Genomic DNA, 19,431 nt, shown 5'->3' on the forward strand with positions numbered 1-19,431 from the left:
AATAAGTTAGAATCTAATTATAACATCCTACGCATTTTAACAAAGATCGAGAAAAGAAACTTATTCGACAATAGTGGATATCAAAACATATTGACAGCTAACAAAACACAACAGTCCACATTGATTTTTATTCTGCCAAATCAATGTGTCGGCAAGTTTGAAATGACCAACATGAAAGCCAAGGGCGTTGCATTATTTCACTTCGTTTGTTTAACTTTAAAATAAACCTTGTGTGAACGCTTTCCCGTTAAACGCAATCCAGATTATAAAAAAGCGTAAAAACGCAATAATTAATTTCGGACGCAATAATTAAGTTTTTATAACGCTTCTGTTAGGTTCTACAGTTAATTGTAGTTCTATAGTTTCAACTGGGTCTGCTGATTTTATCCAATCTAAGCTTGATAATGAATTGCAAAGCCAAAAAGGTCGAGTCAATCGATATCATCTTGATTAAGACGTTTAGATACGAGCTTGTATCATCTTCAGTTAATGAGCTTGAACAAAAACGTCTTAATCAAGATGATGTCGATCTACTCGACGTTTTTGGCTTTGCAATTCATTATTATCAAGCTACATTATCTGTGCATAGTGTACATAAGGTTGGTCAATTCCAAATGTTTCAGGTGACCTTTCCGTAGTTCATTTAGATTCACTTAACATTTTTTCCTACTTTTGTTATTATTCATTTTAACTATTGTTAATTTACCCATGCAACATTGTCTTACGTGTAGCTTCCATTGATGTTGGCGCAGTTTGCATTGGAATCACAACTGTTGGATGAGTTGCTGCATTCGTCGATATCCATGCAAGTAAATCCGTCTCCGGTATATCCGGTCTTGCAAGCGCATCTGAAATCAAATATTCGAATATGTAAATATCTATCAATAAATAAAGTAGAGAAAAATAACTTAATTACAGTAATCAAGACTAATGACTTTAAAGATATAAACCCTGTACTACAATATTTGAAATTGTGAAAATGTCAACGATTCATCCAACACAAACCTATAAATATATTGCATATATTTGCATTACCATTAAGCATATCTTACGTGTAGCTTCCATCAGTGTTAGTACACCTGGCATTGAAATGACAACTGTTGGATGAGTTGCTGCATTCGTTGATGTCCATGCAGGTAAATCCATCACCGCTATACCCAGACTTGCAAGCGCAACTGAACAAAACAAACAAAAAGGGGTTTGTTCACTGATAGCTATTAACACCAGTTAATTTAAGCTACAGGCGGCTTAAAGGTGAAATGAAATCACTTTCAAAATTCATCATTGTACGATCAATATGCGTTAAAACTTAGCCCTGATAGCAAAACATTGTTTTATATATTTTTTTAATATCTAACCTACTCTGCACATGTTCCTCTTTTGATCAAGCGTTATTAACAACAAATTATCTGCAAAACCTTATTTCGTGATTGGATTTTCTTATGTCAGGTTAAACAGCATCGTCACTTTTAATATGAAAAATTACAGTTGTAAAAAACTCTATGAAGTTATTTGTTTAAACTTTTAGGGCGAAAAGTGTCTGTTTTCGGTTTAGATTTTATTTTCTTAAAACATATACGACGGAACAGAATATTCAAGAAGAAAATAACAAACTAAATTATAGCTGCAAAAAATAGTCTAAAACTTTCTATTGCTGGTGTTAACCGTACTGCATAAAAAATACAGCAGTGTATCTGAATTACAACATTTTAACATGGGCCACTCTATTTTCTTAATTTCGTTTATTTAAACGTTTACCGTGCATGTCTTTAGGCTGGGAAATAAGACCGATTTTTAACAGTTTTTTTCTTTTCATCGAGTACCGGTTTTTAAACAATGCTTAAGCCTAATTTGATATTGAATTTTCTCACAACAGTTAAAATCAACGCTAGTATGTTTATTATATATATCCCTTGAAAAAATTAATTAAACTTTTAAGGTACAGAAAGGATATCTTTTCAGCGTGTTACTTGCCTCGGTTCAATTTTTTGAACTGTATTTTGTTTCAGACTTTGGTGAAATTTATACCTTTCATGCGACAAATATTTAAGATTAGCTTTTAAGTCTTTCCTAAGTTCCTACAGAGCAGTGATATTTCTTTCTATTTAAGTAAGATATTTTTTATTTAGCATAATTATGTAAAAGTATCTTACGTGTAGCTTCCATCAGTGTTGGTGCATATTGCATTGGAATGACAACTGTTGGATGAGTTGCTGCATTCGTTGATGTCCATGCAAGTAAACCCGTCTCCGCTATATCCAGTCTTGCAAGCGCAACTAAAACAATAAATTTATCGCATTAGTAAGCATTGTATCTATCTATTAGAAAATAAACTTAATGACTTGACGCTGAAACTCGATAATTTAATGATAAAAATTATTTAAGCAATATCAAAGCCCATACAAGACGTAGGTATTACTTTGAACGTTTCGAATAACTGTTTATTCATTTATAACATAGTCAAAATGATTCTTCCGTATGGGCTTTGATATTCTCACTACGTTTTACTGTAACCTCCAACCATTATGCTCCAAAATAATATTTTGGAAATTCAACTCTTTACTACACTATTAACATTTTTTAAATGTCTAAGTTGAACCTTGATGTTTTCACTAAAATGTACTACATATTATAGCTTACGTGTAGCTTCCATCAGTGTTGGTGCATATGGCATTGGAAGAACAACTGTTTGATGAGTTGACGCATTCGTTGATGTCCATGCAAGTAAACCCGTCTCCGCTATATCCAGTCTTGCAAGCGCAACTAGTATAACAAAGAGTAAAGTATTTTATGTATAGTGGATGCTGGTGACATTATTGGGCTGCAGTTAGACACCATGTCTGATACATTCTCTATTTTATAAATTAATACATAAATCCACTTATGTGCGCAAGCTTTTGACAAGCAGTTAGGAAGTTTGCAAGATTTAAAAAGTAAAAAAGTTCACAGTTTTCCAATTTTTTTATTCAGTTATACACAACTGTTAAGCCTTTGAAACAAATCCCTAAAACAACGATTGTGTCTAGCAATACGTTTTTACAGTTTCAGGGCCGCTTTTGGCGTCTGCAGTCAATTAGTACTTCAGTTTAAAAAAATATATATATATCGCCTATGGTTATTCTACCGAAATGTTGACCAACTGTTGGTGTTTAGGAGATATTTCATTTTCATTCGTGATCATTAGTCAGCTTTAATATTATTTTAAAGTATGGCAAAGTGTATCTAATATTGCATTTTTGTTTGGCTTTGGTCACACGGCATTAGCTTACGTGTAGCTTCCACCAGTGTTGGCGCAGTTTGCATTGGTATCACAAGTTGCTGTTCCGCTGCTGCATTCGTTAATATCCATGCAAGTAAACCCATCTCCACTATATCCAGTTTTGCAAGCGCAACTGCATCAAATAAACAAAACTAGTTTACCCGCTAAAACCGATATTCAACGTAATAAATATAAATAAGGCGCAGTTCGTTAAGGTTCTACTTTGGTGACCGCTAAATAACTGCAAATATTCCGTTGTTGTTACAGAAATAAGCTATATTTTGACAGAGCGTTTACGAAATTGAAGAGGCAGATTTGGTCCTTCTAAACATATAAAAAAAATATATATATAAAAACACTGATAAAGCGTTTTTTTTCACTTAATTTTGTTAGCTGCAACAAGCATTTTACAAGTCTGTAGTCTAACCCAACATGTCTTGATTTTGGTTAACAATTTGAGAAAAAATATCTTACGTGTAGCTTCCATTGGTGTTAGTACAAGAGGCGTTGGAATGACAACTGTTAGATGAGTTGACGCATTCGTTGATGTCCATGCAGGTAAATCCATTTCCACTATATCCAGTCTTACAAGCGCAACTGTAAGAGTAGAATATGCAGTTTGATTCATTTGCCAATTACCTTTTTGTAAAGTTATACAACATAAAAAAGACATCTAGCCACAAATCGATAACAGATTCCACGAAAAACGTAATGTTCTAGAACAGTGCTTCATAAACTTTGTTAGTTTTGTTCACCCCTAACATTGATCTCCAGATTTCATTCACCCTTGTCACATGATATGACAAAACTATCTCGTCTATATATACCAGCACAAAATGAACATCCGGAATAACCGCCCTGCTCGCAAGCTATCATCCATTTCTGACGGTTTCCCTTATTCACCCTTTTTGGTTGGCTCACCCCTGCGAAAATTTTATTCACCCTGGGGTGAACCATTCACCTGCTTAAGAAACACTGTTCTAGAAGAAAGGTTTTACAGGACGGTGTCATCTAACAATTGTTACTTTAACTAAACCCTCCTCTGTAAAATAGTCCGTATATTTCTCACAAATGTACGTTTAAATGGTAATGTTTTAATGAAACATATTGGGCAAGTTGCAGGTTTGACAAACAGTGATTAAACCTCGAGTAGATCGACATCATCTTGATTAAAACGTTTTTATTATCTTCAGTTAATGTGACTGAGAAGTAATTCAAGCATCACTTATAAAATGACAACTGTTTGTTGAATTGACGCATTCGTTGATGTCAGTGCAAATAAACCAGTCTCCAATATATCCAGTCTTATAAGCGCAACACGAGTAAATTAAACAATAAGTAAGATACATTTATGAGAGCGTTTAAAACACATTTTTGTGACTTGTATTTAGGACGTGTTCAATACAACCTTGGTAGCTGGTCTGTTGTTAAAACTTAAAGCAAAAATAACCTACGTGTAACTGCCATTTGTGTTTGTGCAGATTGCTTGGGTATCACACATTGCTGTTCCGTCGCTGCATTCGTTGATGTCAGTACAACTGAACCCGTTTCCGCTATATCCAGTCTTGCAAGCACAACTAAATAATTAACAGTAATTTTAAGGAATGTTACTAGAATGTAAGCTGATAAAATAATATATTATTATTATTTTTTATTTATGTTAGGATCTAAGGCTGCTCCAACACTGCTAGTTGTTGATCTTTTATTCCTATTGTAAGATCCAAACAAAACGAAAAAGGGTTTGAAAAGATATAAAAACAGGTTATTCAAAAAGAGGAGAATACTATAGTTGTACATAAAAAAATCATTCAAATAGATCCTGTTTGGATTTTAGGATGTAAGCTTATTAAACGTTGGCGATATGGGTTAAACCAGGTCCAAATAATTGCGCATTGCTACATATACAACTGAATTTTACGTGTAGTTTCCGGCAGTATTAGTGCAGTTGGCATTTGTATCACACATTGCTGTTCCGCTGGAGCATTCGTTGATGTCAATGCAAGTAAATCCATTGCCAGTAAATCCAGGCTTGCAATCGCAACTAAAATCAAACGTTTAAATGTTTAAACGTACTTTTTTTTTTTTTTTTTTTTTTTTTTTTCAGATATCTCACATGATGCCGCATTAGTTAATCATTACCAGTATATGCATGAGATAAATCGAAAACCAAGGAGGGGGGTTAATTTGATAATTGTTTACTGAAAATAAAGTCGTATTTCTTTGTTTGTCCAAATTTTGGGCTACCTATCCAGGAAGCCTTCATCACGGAATGTGACGTTCAAATAAATACCAGAAGAACTTATTATCAGTGAATACTTTGCCTGGTACAGCGACAGCTTTTTCATTGATAAATAATTGTTTGTTAAATTTGACAAAAGTTATTAGCTTACGCGTAGCTTCCATTGGTGTTGGTGCACGAGGCATTGGAATGACAACTGTTTGATGAGTTGACGCATTCGTTGATGTCCATGCAAGTGAACCCGTTTCCGCTATATCCAGTTTTGCAAGCGCAACTAAAATAGTAAAATATCCAGCGTGATTCATTTGCCAATTACCTTTTTGCAAAGTTATACAACATAATAAAGACATCTATAGCCACAAATCGATAAAAGATTCCACGAAAAAAAGCGCAACTTATAGTAAAAATAAAAATTAAGATTTATGCAGAGTGGTCAGCGACGCTGAAAGCTAAAGATCAGACACATTAAATTATGCGCATTCAATGAAACAAATTATAAACGCAAGGAAACCAACCATAATGGTAAAAAATTCGGTGCAGAGATGCAGGCATAAAACACTAGTATATTGCCTGTACTTATTTTTGCAAAATTAGGTATCGATTTGAGAAAAATGCTGTTTTGTTTTATCTAAGGTTGCTTTATTACGTTATTTGTTGTTAAAATGTAACTTCTACTGTCCGGCTTTTATTCCTATCATAAATTAGTTTTTTGATATCCTTTCTTTAATAAAACAAAAAATAAACAAAATGAAACTATTGCAGAATATTTCTTCGCATCTTGATTTATATATTTTCTTCACATCTTGATTTGATGTTAAACAAAAACTAGTCTCTTCGCGTTTTCAGATTTAACGCCATTTAGGTGGGCTATATCAGGTAATTTTATCTATCAAGCATATCCCAAAACTTATTATTTAAACTTTATTGGTAACGTAGCTTACGTGTAGCTTCCACCAGTGTTGGTGCAGTTTGCATTGGTATCACAAGTGGCTGTTCCGCTGCTGCATTCGTTGATGTCCATGCAAGTAAATCCATCTCCACTATATCCAGTCTTGCAAGCGCAACTGCAACGGTTTAATCAGAAGGGTGAATATTAACCTTTAGCAAAAAGGTGCGCAAAAAATGCTATTTCCACTCAATTTATCAATATAATAATTTGATTAATTGAAAATATTCATTGTTACGGCATACGTTACTATAATATACAAAAAATTGCATTCTGAAACCTAAAGTGAATTGTTAAACAAACGAAGACAAAGGTAGGATTTTGCAATTGAAAAAAATATAAAAACTCGTTTTAGATCTGACATTTGGACTAGACTAGACGATTGACAATTAATTCAATTTAATATCAATAAAGGCTTGATTCATTTCGAGTAAAATTAATTTTATTATATCAGAAAAAACGAAAAGGCTTCCTAAAGCAATTTCAATGAACTATTATTATACAAAGTTTATTCGAATTCAAAGTTATTAGTCTAGGAGTCACAGCTACTACGTTTGATATTTGAGGCTCAAAAGTCACTAACATGTAACTGCCGGCATTGTTTGTGCAGTTGGCGTTGCTGTCACAGCTATTTGATGAGTTGCTGCATTCGTCAATGTCAGTACAGTTAAACCCATCTCCGCTATATCCAGTCTTACAAGCGCAACTGAATAAAATAAACAAAACTGATTAATCCATTGAACGGTATTAACACGTCTCCGGAATACCAGCATTGTAGGCACAACTAAAATGTAATAATTAAATTCCATAAAAACACAACACCGTTACATATGTGACACACATTTCTAAACCTAACATAGAAGAGATATCAAAGTCCATACAGAAGAAGGTGGCCTTTTGAACGTTTCGAATATCCCTTCTAAACGAATGAAAATATATTCTAAAGTCAAAACGTAACGTTGAAAATGCCACCTCATTCTGTATGGGCTTTGATATTCTTACTGGGTCTTATTACAACCTTCAACCATTAAGCTCTAAACTTAAAATGGTTCTTCAATTTTACCACCAGAAGCGAGTTACGTCATAGACAGTGACATCATCAAAAATGTATTTTACCTGAAGCTTCCGACTGTATTATTACATGTAGCATCGGTGTGGCAAGTTGATGCACTCGCACATTCATCGATGTCAACGCATTGCGTGTTGTTTACTGCAACTGTTGGTGGCGAAAAGTACATATTGAATACAAAGAAAGGTCAGAAGTTAGTTTAAAATGGGCGTTCTTGAAGTTCCGCTTGTAAACCCTTTGGTGAAACAATATTTTCAAATTGCCGTTCTCGGAGGTACGGCGGCCGATTTTTATAATTAATAGTTAGCCTTCCAATTTAATTGTTCCAAGAGTTTCTTTGTTCAAAGGTTAGTTCAATTGTGGTTCACATGCACATTTCAAAGAAACCTACGTTAATGTCAAGGCATCAAGTGATGTTATTTCACAAATACCCGCATTTTCTTATCAAACAGCATCGAACTTACTTCCAATTTGAACTGTTTTAATGAGATAAAAAGTTCAAAACTTTCAATATTTCATGCAGAGTATTTAACTCACATGTATATCCAACGACGCAGTTGCATTCAAAGGTAGTGGTCGTGTCGGTGCAGTTGGCGTTGGTGGGGCACGGAGTGGTCAGGCATTCGTCCAGGTCTAAAAATCACGATGTGAGTTTGAAACAGAAAATTAGGTAGGTGTAACAGGGCCGATATAAACTGCTCACCAAAGAATACGATTTCAAAGTTTTTTTTAACGTACATTATATGTGTTAATTATATAAATCAAAAACAGCTCCTTCTGGTAATTGTGATTATATGCAGGGGCACCATGTTTCTCACCGACCGTATATTGGCAACGTACTGTAGTTCCTTATTATTGAAAGAACGCCAAGTTAAAACAGACCTTTTAATTCAATATATAAACTGTTGCTACCAGGCGGAGTAGTATTAATCAAAAACCAGCTCCTCTTAGAATTACAATTACCAGAGGAGCTGTTTTTTAATTATTATTACCGTGCCTGATAGCAAAGTTTATATCTCTTAATTATTTATAGGCGATGGTTAATTGGTTATGCACAAGTATAAGAGAGTTGCATAGATTGAAAAACATTAGAAGCAAAACGCTTCGAAACTTTTGTTGTAAACGTCTTAACCGTTTAGCAAGCGTTTGTTTCCCTTCCCATTCAAACATGTTTACAGCAGGTTTTTACACTAACAGATTATTTACATCAAAGGTAAAAAAAGAGATTTAAAAAAAATATTGGATTTAACAAAAAAATCGCTTGGGCTACTTACTAACTCCTGTTAAACGTCAATGTTATTTATGAAAAAAGAACCAATCGACAAACAGTTCACCGGATATACTTACTGCTTGTCGGTGAACCAATGAAATAGGTCGAATTGAATGTGGCCAGGTTGACTGAGTATTGACCGAGTAGGTTGGACACGTTCGACGTACTTCTATTCATGTTCACGTTGATCCTGAATTAAGGATAAAAAATAACAATGTTATCTCGCAAGTTCAATGTGTTTATTAATGTAGCCAACTTTACACGAGAATTTATTCAAAATTTATCGAAATCGAAATCGCAATTACGTTATACTTTAGTTAATCCGTTCAAACGTGTAGTTTACATTGAGTATTAAATCTAAGTTGCCTATAGTTTATATTGAGTAATGAATATTCAATAGCAGATTTTAAAACATCCAATACAATATTTATTTTCTTTAAGGAGTTCGAGTGGTCGAAATATTTTTAATCCCTTATTTAAATTTTTTTTTAAAGGAATTTCGAATGGTTTGAATCTTTTCAGTCCCTTATAAAGGTAAAAAGTCATATTAATTCAAGTATTCGCAACATTTCCTGCACATCCCCGCTGAACAACAGTAATGATGAGCTCTATCTATCATAACCAGCGATAACCGCTAACGTAAGATTTTAGTGATACGCGGCTTAGCAAATTTAAACAACACAAATAAACAAGGCCAGGCCAAAACATGAAACGTACCAAATCACAGTGTCGGGGAAAATGCGGTCAATCGACACAGAATCGAATCCGACTGCGCTGCTGAATGCATTTGCCAGTTCTGTACGCACAGGTGCATTAACGTCGCTGAACTGTGAGCTCGTGTTATCGGCCAGTGCTGCCACGTAGCTGCCAAAGATTGCGGTGTTGAGCCTGATCTGGAGCTTGAAAACCTTTATCGGAGCTGCGAATTGAAATGAAAGCTTGTTAGTTGTTTCGTCTCTGATATAAAGTATGGTTCAGAATTGCTGTGGACTATTTCAGCTGTTATCAAAAAATTGCGGTATTCCCCTAAAACTGTGATCGACGGCACTATAATACAACGACAATGTTTGAACACATCTTTTCCCTTTTATTTAACTTGTATATGCTTTATGAAATGGTTTTAGGAGTATATTAAATTCACTTTTATATTATTGTTAAGGTGTTAATTACAGAAAATTGTACCAACGTTTATCTTTTCATAATTAAAAAATAGTGTCATTTTCGAGGACTAAACAATAGAATGCACATTGGAATACATTGTGATCTCGCACAGCTATAGCAGTTCTAACCAACGATTAGGTCAGTGTTCTTTAAAGTTTTTCAATGCTGAATACCTTTAACTAGTTTTAAAATACTTATTCCTCACAAAAATAAGCGAAAAGAAACGAAGATATTGGGACTTATATGAGGCTACACAAATGAGTAATTTTACATCTGACATTCTAAAATACACCACGGGTAAGTATAAATAAAACAATCCTGTACATACTTGGAGTATAGAGTATACCCGGTTAAAGAGCACTATAGTATAGAGGGCATAGCACTTTTCGAAGTCATTCTGTTTTGCACGTTTAATATGTAAGTTTGTCAAGGATTTGTTTATCAGTGTTCGGTAAAACTACAATTTCTAATTTAAAAAGCATTGCAATCGATCTCAAATTAGCAGCAGTGTTTACCTGTTGTCACATTCGTTGTGGCAACTCCACTCGGTAGGTCATCCTTGTTGTAAGATACGACAGTCACGGTGTAGGTGCTGCCCAGGAACACATCACTGAAGGTGGCTGTGGGCGTTGTGACTTGGAGTGAAGTGGTCGGGTTAAATGTTGCGTTTACCACAAATCGAACCGAACCAACCGGGGCGTTGAACTGCAGCGTGAAGCCTTGGTCTTGGGTGTTGTTCACAACGGTCAGGTTCGTCGGATCCTCGGTTACTGCACAATGATACAAGGAATTGACGTGTTGAGCCAACAGGGATGCCGCGCCGCCTTGGTGTGCCATTTCTAATGCTCGAGGGTGTCGATAGGTATTTTGCGAATTTTAAGAATGTGATTTTTTCTCAATCGGTAAGCTTTTCTACGGTTGGAGACCATTATATTAAATGACATATCCTACATGTTTTAAGTTGATTGATTTTCATGTTTACCTAAAAATGATAGCTGTTGTTAGTTGTCAAAACACCTGGAACATCAGCCATTCACCCTACGCTAACAAGCCTTTCAACCAAGTCGCCCTGCATAACCTTTATATCATTGGTTCCCAACTTTTTTTAAATAGCAAACCCCTTTAAAAAAAGTTCAAGCTTAAGGATCCCCAACTTTTCGCAAATCAGCGATACATTCTATGTTACAGCGCATTTTAACAAAATCGCGCTGCATACCCTTTGTGTTAGTTCCCAGCGTTTTTTAGTCGCGTACCTCTTTTAAAAAACTTCAAGCTTACGGATCCCTAACTTTTCGCATATAGGCGATACATCCTATGTTAACATTAACAAGCCTTTCAACCAAATCGCGCTGCTACGTTAAGATCTTACCTGTCACACGCGAAACTGTGTCGCTGCCGCTGCTCTGTGCCGCCTCGTAGTTGACAAGCACCGAGATGTTGTAGGAAACTCCAGCCGTTAAAGACGAGAGGGTGGCGGTCGTCCCGCTGACGTTTTGCTTCTGAACTGCCGACCCTGGTAGGCCGATAGAATTGCTTTATTTAGTTTTTTTTCACTTTTGTCTTTAATAATGCGGGAGAAAGGTAGAGAAAAAATGGAGAAAAAATCAATATATAATGCGGGAGAAAGATTTTATGATCGTGGACCTCATTTTAGGTAGTTTTGTTGTTAAAACAACACACCGATTTACGTGTGTTACTTGAATCAAAAGTTGAGCAATAATTGTAGCATATTGAAAAGCGTAAACGTTTTAAAAAATTACGCAAACATGTGCTGTGCATGTTCAACTGTAAGAGAAGGCTAATATAATATTCCTGTTTATTTAACCAAGTCTAAACCCATTCGGTTTACAAGCACTTTTTGTAAGTACATACACTTATCGACTGGTATGCTACTGTATGTTCGTTAAACTGGCTCCGATACCTTGTGTGATGTGCTGGATCTCGTAGGAAACTGCTCCAACCACTGCAGGATAGGAGATGGATATCGTTGTCCTGCTGGTTGAGACAATTGTGATCAGTGGGCCGTTGTTGATGACTGGAAGAACAACACAACTGATCGATAAACACCACTTCCGTTTACAATGTGTTGTCGGTACATATACCATTATGCCAACATGGTGATAAGACATAGTACTGCTTTCGCACAACCGTGCTTCATCAAGTGGAAGTAGAAACAAAAGCAATTAAAATGCACGAAGCAGAAGAACAAGCGCGAGTAAAAGGCGCTAAGCATAATTAACTCTGCTATATTTAAAAGGACATTGTGCCTCTACTTCCTGCATTTCAATTACTTTAATTTCAATTTTTACCTGATAAAGTGCCAAAGCTTCGAGAACTTAATACAATTTTTCTTCATATAGTGCCACCTGATGTATTTAGACAGACACGGCCAATTACAAAGATATATAAACATAGGCTAACCAGGTGGGCACAACCGTGCTTCATCAGGTAATTTTTTCCTTGACCTGATGAAGCACGGTTGTGCGATAGCTTATAACAATTTCAATACAATCTGTCTTTATACGGGCCACCTGACTACTCTATTTAGAATTAGACAAATACGCCATTTACAAAAGTCAGTATAGTGAGACCACGTACCTGTGGCAGTAAAGAAGGAAGCCGATGTTCCGTTGCCAGCGTAGTTATTAGCATGGACGACCAGGGTGTAACCGGTGCCGGCCGTCAGTCCAGTGAAGGAAGCGTTGGGCGACGTGGTATCGGCGTTCATGGCTGGCGAACTTGAGAGGACGCTGAAGTACCGAGATGCTCCCACCGTGGCTGCCCACTGGATGCCAAGGGTCGAGTTGCTCTGCTCGAACGCCTTGAAATCGGTTGGGAATGGCGGCACTGGAAAAATATCGTAAAATTGATATTTAGGATAGTGCCGAGCAGGCGCGGACCTAGAATTTAAGTTTAAAGGTGGGGGCATTAATATGTAACGTCACAAAGTTACGTCAAAACGTGACGTTACAAAGCTACGATTTAACGCGACGTTATAAAGTTTGTATTTACGTAGTTAAAATAGGCTACAAAAAGTTTTTTGGGGGGGCATGGCCATGTGGCACCTAACTTAGATCTGCCCCTAGTATCGGGATGCTGAGACTTACTAAGGTTGTATATAGCCCATGGCAAAAATTTCTAAAAACGGATAGTGATTTTGAAATTATTTATTTGAAAGAACTTCCGTTGGTTTTTCAAGAAACTTCAGGAGAAAGCTAAGACATCAAAGATGTCTATCCAATCCTGTTAATTCGCTTTTCAAGTTCCGACTAAACATATTTTTATATAAATACATTGCAAATAGCCACTTATAAAACACGGATTTGATTGACAGTACTTTACATCCGTTTGGACCATTGCCATTGCTAGTATCAGAAAAATGGTCATTGCACAGTTGACCTTCATATTAAATTGGGCATATGTTACGCATGTAAATAGTGAATAACCTACAGATTAAAAAAAACATTAATTCGCAGTTACATAACTAATTTACAGCTAAAGCCCTTAGCTTCTACATTCTAGTAACGTGTCACTTTCTAGCATGCTGCAAGTTCGAAGCAGCAAAATGCAGTTCCGACACAAAGTTAAAAAAGCTTCCGCTTCTTTTTGAAAGGCTCACACAAACCAGTCAAATAATCAGAATATCGACTCACGGGTGATCTGCTTTGCAACGCCGGGTTTGCTCTCCTTGCCAGAACCAACGATTACCACAGAGACGTTGTACTCGATTCCAGGCGTTAGTCCGGTCAGTGAAGCTGTGAAACCGTCCCCGGGGCGGAATATGCCGTTCGCCTGGATGACCGCCGTGCTGGCCAATCCCACGCCATTGCTTCGCTTGGCTCGGACCAGGGTGAGTATTGCGCCGAACGAGTTCGTCCACGTCACTGTCATCGACGAGTTTGTGACGTCAGAGGCGGTGACGTTGGGCGGGGAGGGGTCTGCGTAGGTGGGTGAAGTTTTAAAGCAGTGGCTCTTAACCCGGGGAGAGGGGATCACAGACAACTTTTAGGGGGCGCGAGTTCTACTCTTATATTGAATTTTTGTAATGAGTTTATTGGTTTATGTCGCGTTTGTGTCCTATGCTAGATCAAAATTGCACATGTGTAGATAAGTAACTGAAGAAAAACGCTTCATAATGGTGCGATTTGAGAACTTTTGGGCTACTTTGTTAAGAGTGTGCGATAGATGAAGTTTTAAAGCAGTGGTTCTTAATCAAGGAGACGTGAACTCTACTTCAATATTGATTTTTTTGTAATAATTTTATTTGTTTTATATTGCGTTTGTTGTTAGTTTTGCTCTCATGTTGTCCTGTGTTTAAATCGATATTACACATGTGTGGATAAGTAACTGATAAGTAAGAAAAAAAGGTTCATAAATTTGCGATTTGCGAACTTTTGGGCTACTTTGTGAAGGAGTTTGCGTGGATAAATGGAGTTTTAACAGGTATACGCTCTTTGCCGATTGTTTAAACGCGTTATTCTGTCGCATTTTGCTGTTGAAAAACAGTTCATTTGTTAATAGTAATTGTTAAACAACGTTTCGGCAACCATTTCAAGTCGCCTTCGTCAGGGTGAATGACGCCGAACGTAGGCGATTTAAATATATGTTGCCGAAACGCTGATTAGGAGTTACAATTGCAACATGAGTTTGGTTTTGATTAATTTTATTATGTCTGGTATATAGCAGCAGTTTATATATTGAATACGGGGATAGTTCATTAAATATACAACAATGTAGTAAAGGTATGTTACCCTTTGATGTAATGATACGAGTCTGAATACTGAATAGGCTACCTGTATCATATGAATACGCCTTGTAACATGTCACATGGATATTAACTAGCATCTTTGCGTTAAAAATGCATTTTACAAGAAAAAAAATATTTCCATTCCAATTTTTAGTCAACTGGCATTTTTCCAAAGCCGAATCTCACTTGTCTGTATCCGTGCGCTTCCGAAGGTGAAGCTGAAGCCAGCCGAGTTGTACGGAGTAACGGCCACAACGTAGAATACGCCCGAAGTCAGCCCGTCGATCGTGGTCGTGTTCATCGGAGCGCTCACTGTCTTAATGACGACCGCGCCGTCCGTTTCGCTGTAACGGTCAAATTCGCGGTTAACATATTACATAAATTATGGAGCGTGGCGCAGCAAAGCTTGCAAAAGTAGTGTACAGCGTGGCATTAAAAAAACACTCTTATAAAAATTTCGATTCTGTGCGCTGCAAAGCTTGTAAAAGTAGAATACAGCGTAGTATCGAAAGTACTCTTATAAAAATTTCGATTCGGTGTATAGTTTGTCCTATTTTCGTGTGGTAAACTACACGGTAAAATTGCACCTCGTAGTTTGCCGAAAAATGTGAAAACATTTACACCCACTTGAATGGTTATTTTATTCTGTAAGATCGATGGTTTTCCGTGAGTGATTAACAAGGATCACACTTGACAAGAAAAATTACATCATAACAAGTTTGTGCTTTGTATTGGTACAATTAGTTAGGTCCTACACCTAAGATTTTAATCCAATAGCGATACCCAATATTTTGGAACACAATACACGGGTTTTTTTCGTAACTTCAATAAAAATATAAAAGCCATACTATTTGATAAAGTCGACATTTCGCAATTTCCAGACGTTTCAGCAATAACTCATGCCATCATCAGTGTAAAAATCAAGTGAAGATCACTTTTATTATTTATCATCGGTATTATTATACAACAAAATAGATCCCAAGTTACTACATCAAAATTTGATTTTAGTATTGCGAAATTTAATTAATTACCATGATGTTAACCTTCTATTTTTTGTTGAATTTTCCTTTTAAAGTAGAAATTGCAGCATTGGATGGTAATGGCTAATTTACCCTTTTTAAATAGGTGTTGGATCGAATGAAAACAGATATCACCCGTTTGCATCGGGTATCGGCTCCGATCCGATATCATTGGATATCCTTTTAACTTTTTTTTAACTTTTCACCAGGCCAGTTTACTTACGAGGTAGCAGTGATGTTGTAGTTGGTTGCGCCTACAGATGGGCTCCACACGATGCTGATGCTGTTGGCCGTACTTGCCGTTTCGGTCGGTTGAGTTGTGTTACCCGCGACTGCGAAGATTGATTAAACAAATTATATGTGAAAATTGACAGCTTACAATAAGAAAAACTGACGAAGGGGCGTTCAAATAAATTCTAATAAAAATATAATAAAATTCTAGAATGATAAAATCTTTACATAAAGTCTTTCGACCAGGCTCTAAAAATTTAAAAAGCAAATTATGTTAATAGTTGTTCTCGTTATTAAAGATTGCAAATTCCGTATTATCCTCATGGAAAAATGCATTGTCACATGGCAATCTTTAGACCGTGCTTCATCCAAAAAATCAGGCTAGCTTATATATAATTATATCTGATAAAACACAGTTGCACAACAATGAAATAGCGAAATTCGTTGTACCCTCCGGCCAACAAAAAATGTCAAAAGTACTTTCATCTAACAAGCTTTACATAAAAAATACGCTTTTAAGCTACTTTCTCATTCTTTGTTTCCCAGAACCAGCTGCCCACCTGTAAGGATGTCTGTGCACGTCTCTGCCCCGGTTTGCGGGCCCCCGTCACTTGCGCTGGTGACTGCCCTCACGCACAACGTGTAGGTCGTTCCAGGACGAATCCCGTCGGCGTAAGTGAACGAAACGTCGTTGGATGGCCTGAGAGGCAAACACAGTCGTTAATGGCGGCATACAGGTTTCGGTTTCAAATATCTCCCACTATAGCTGTCATATAATTTTGCTGTCGAAATGGATCTGCCGTCCAGCAAGTATATGAATATTTGACACAACCATGTGATTTTACTTATGTTCACCAATGGCCGTAAACAACGATACCGGTTATTTGATATCTAGATTACCAAGGTCTCTATATTAGTATACGAAACCCTATCAATTGTAAAATTGTTTATCCGGCAATTTTTTCAAAATAAATGTACCGATGTTTCGATAACCGATACAGAAAAGGGCGAAAAAATATACATAGCAGTCAAACAATCAAATATACACACCCATATGTATTTAATAACTGTGATCTAGCCCTTCTGAAGCTGATTTTTGATCAACAGCTTACGTACCATTATTACACCAAAACCCATCTTTCGGAGCAGTCAAACAATAAAGAAAACGACAAGTTTCCAACAAGCACATTTCCAGTATAGGTTATCGAAACGTCGGTAGATTTAATATTCCCGAATAAACAATCTTACAATTGATGTAACGCCTGAGAGCAAGCAACGGTATATACATCAAAGAATATCTTACACTGAGCGGTTGCTTATGCTGGCGTTGGCCACCGAGACGAGGTAGGAATCAGCTCCTGTAGGCTGGGTCCACGCCGCCATGATGGTTGTCTGTGTAACGTTGGTGTTGCTCACCAGAATGGTGACGGTGCTTGGCACTGAACATAAAAGCAGCAGAATTAGTGAGCGTTTTTGTCGTAGTGTAACTAGGCAATTTGTTTTTGTGTCAGATGTTTTAACCCATGGATTGGAAACAACGCAAAGACAGCATTTAGTCTTATGCATACTCGTTTGAAGTTTAAAGCTGTCTCGCCTGTACCGATTTCTGTATTTTTCACCAAAACAGGTGGTAAAAGACCAAACGACCAGCAACGACGACTTGACTTTACATTTTTGAAGGCGTGTTTTGGTGAGCATAATTTTATACACAAATGAATACGACATAACGTTAGGGTCACTAATACGATTTAATATTACGCTTAATATAAACGTTTAGGCGTTATTATTCCTTGTTTCCACATGCCACAGTGTTTACTGTTCAGACTACAAATTAAAAAAATGTACATCCGGGTTATGTCACATTTAGTTAACTTATAAATTTAAAAACTGCCTTTCAGAACACAAAATCAATTTGTTTCTTCAAATACAAGGTTTAAGCCAGTTCGCCTGTTTTTGTAAACAGTCATCACGATGCCAATGCTTAACATGTCCCCTTTATAAGTCATTATGCTATATGTACCTAGCCTAAATGTGTGAATGTCATCAGCATCGCCTATCTCTGTGTCTCGTTTAGCGCAGTGCTATTACCATTTTTTACTCTTCGCTGAAGCTTTTATTATTTTTAGTTGTAATTTTAGTGACCGTTTTCGTCTTTGCAATTGATTATCAAGCTATACCATACGGTGCATAATGTACGCAAGTTTACCTGTTATTTGAGTTATGTTCGTAAATTCGCTCGAAAGATCTCCATTTTTGGCAAGCAATGTCAGCTCGTAGACGTTTCCATGCATGAGGCTGCTAATATTGAAACTATTTCCTGTTCGTATGACTTGAGTGTTGGGTGGTGTAGTTCCCCCAATTGCGTAGGTAAGCACATACTCTGTGGCAGTGTTGACCGGACTCCAACTCAACGACATTCCAGTGGTGGAGACGCTCGTCACGGTAAAGTTGGACGGCGTGGCCGGTGCTGAATAATGTGATTCGAAAAAAGTCAGTTTCGATTTGAATATGCCTTGTTACTTAGCATGAACGGCAACTTTACGAATACCATATTTTATTATTTTCGGGCATTTAAATAAAGTGGATGTGGTAAATGAATTTTTAAGTTTTGAAACATGCACAAGAACATAAAATGTTGGCTTAATGCAGCTTCGTGGGAATCGTAGGGTTTAGTTTAATGATTAAGTGATGAAATCTGCACGTAAAATTAGAGCAGCCATTTCAGAAGAGGACATTTGTATATATTCCGTTTCTATTCTAGACACTACTCTAGATCGAACAGTAAGTATATTTCATAATGCATTTAGGAAAATACCGTTTCGTCGCATATAAACAAAAAAGAAATATTCAATATCAAATGTACGGCGGGATATGACTTGCATTAGGTTGTGAATAGCCTAAACATCGCATAACTACAACAGATTCAAACGTACCTGTTATCTGGTACACAGCCGGGCTGCCAGCTCCAGTGCCAGTCGGGTAAACCGCCGCAACTGATACCGAGTAGTTGGTTCCCGGCATGAGGGGGGAAATTCTCCTTGGCGAGCTGGTGGCGCTAAAGCTCGTGCTACCAACAGTGATGTTAAAGCTCGTTGCCCCGACGATCGGGTCCCAGGTGACCTCAAAGGCTGTCGACGTCACGCTGCCGATTGTGACGTTTACGTTGGTCGGGACGGCTCGGGCTGTAAAGGATTCATGTTACTTTGGTTGTGGTCAAATATAGAAAGGATAACAAAAAGTCATGGATGGATTATAGAAGTTGTGATTTTCATTCTTCTACTCTTGAGGAATCGTAAACACTTAAATTGGGGTTTCAGAGTTCCACTTATGGACACAGTTAAATGCACTGATTGACACGCGATGAAAAAGGGGTACAAAATATGCTCAATGCTTAAGCTAGCTTAACAGACAAATTATACAGTACCGAATTTTCATAGTGAGGTTAAAGAAGGTTAAAATGGCGAAAATCTCCATGTTTAAAGGCTTCTTT

At 36.9% G+C, this 19,431-nt stretch overlaps 1 protein-coding gene across 1 annotated transcript in view; it reads right to left on the minus strand.

Moving 5' to 3' along the window:
* The window catches only part of LOC146157475 (uncharacterized), a 150,587-nt gene that overhangs the window by 25,437 nt on the left and 105,719 nt on the right, over nt 1-19,431 (minus strand). The window contains exons 103-128 of the mRNA XM_083388224.1: nt 18,875-19,123; nt 18,148-18,408; nt 17,245-17,380; nt 16,502-16,641; nt 15,934-16,042; nt 14,878-15,035; nt 13,598-13,882; nt 12,543-12,791; nt 11,866-11,979; nt 11,314-11,457; nt 10,460-10,714; nt 9,501-9,702; nt 8,861-8,973; nt 8,051-8,146; nt 7,561-7,660; nt 7,028-7,150; nt 6,440-6,562; nt 5,650-5,772; nt 5,178-5,300; nt 4,714-4,836; nt 3,734-3,856; nt 3,270-3,392; nt 2,641-2,763; nt 2,154-2,276; nt 1,053-1,175; nt 726-848 (exon numbers count right to left, since the gene is read on the minus strand). Of these exons, the coding sequence (XP_083244350.1) occupies nt 726-848; nt 1,053-1,175; nt 2,154-2,276; nt 2,641-2,763; nt 3,270-3,392; nt 3,734-3,856; nt 4,714-4,836; nt 5,178-5,300; nt 5,650-5,772; nt 6,440-6,562; nt 7,028-7,150; nt 7,561-7,660; nt 8,051-8,146; nt 8,861-8,973; nt 9,501-9,702; nt 10,460-10,714; nt 11,314-11,457; nt 11,866-11,979; nt 12,543-12,791; nt 13,598-13,882; nt 14,878-15,035; nt 15,934-16,042; nt 16,502-16,641; nt 17,245-17,380; nt 18,148-18,408; nt 18,875-19,123 (3,964 nt within the window). The remainder of the gene's footprint in view (nt 1-725; nt 849-1,052; nt 1,176-2,153; nt 2,277-2,640; nt 2,764-3,269; nt 3,393-3,733; nt 3,857-4,713; nt 4,837-5,177; nt 5,301-5,649; nt 5,773-6,439; nt 6,563-7,027; nt 7,151-7,560; nt 7,661-8,050; nt 8,147-8,860; nt 8,974-9,500; nt 9,703-10,459; nt 10,715-11,313; nt 11,458-11,865; nt 11,980-12,542; nt 12,792-13,597; nt 13,883-14,877; nt 15,036-15,933; nt 16,043-16,501; nt 16,642-17,244; nt 17,381-18,147; nt 18,409-18,874; nt 19,124-19,431) is intronic.

The sequence above is a fragment of the Ascidiella aspersa genome, chromosome 4, assembly GCF_963924565.1.
Source record: "Ascidiella aspersa chromosome 4, kaAscAspe10.2, whole genome shotgun sequence".
Classification (NCBI taxonomy): Eukaryota; Metazoa; Chordata; class Ascidiacea; order Phlebobranchia; family Ascidiidae; genus Ascidiella; species Ascidiella aspersa.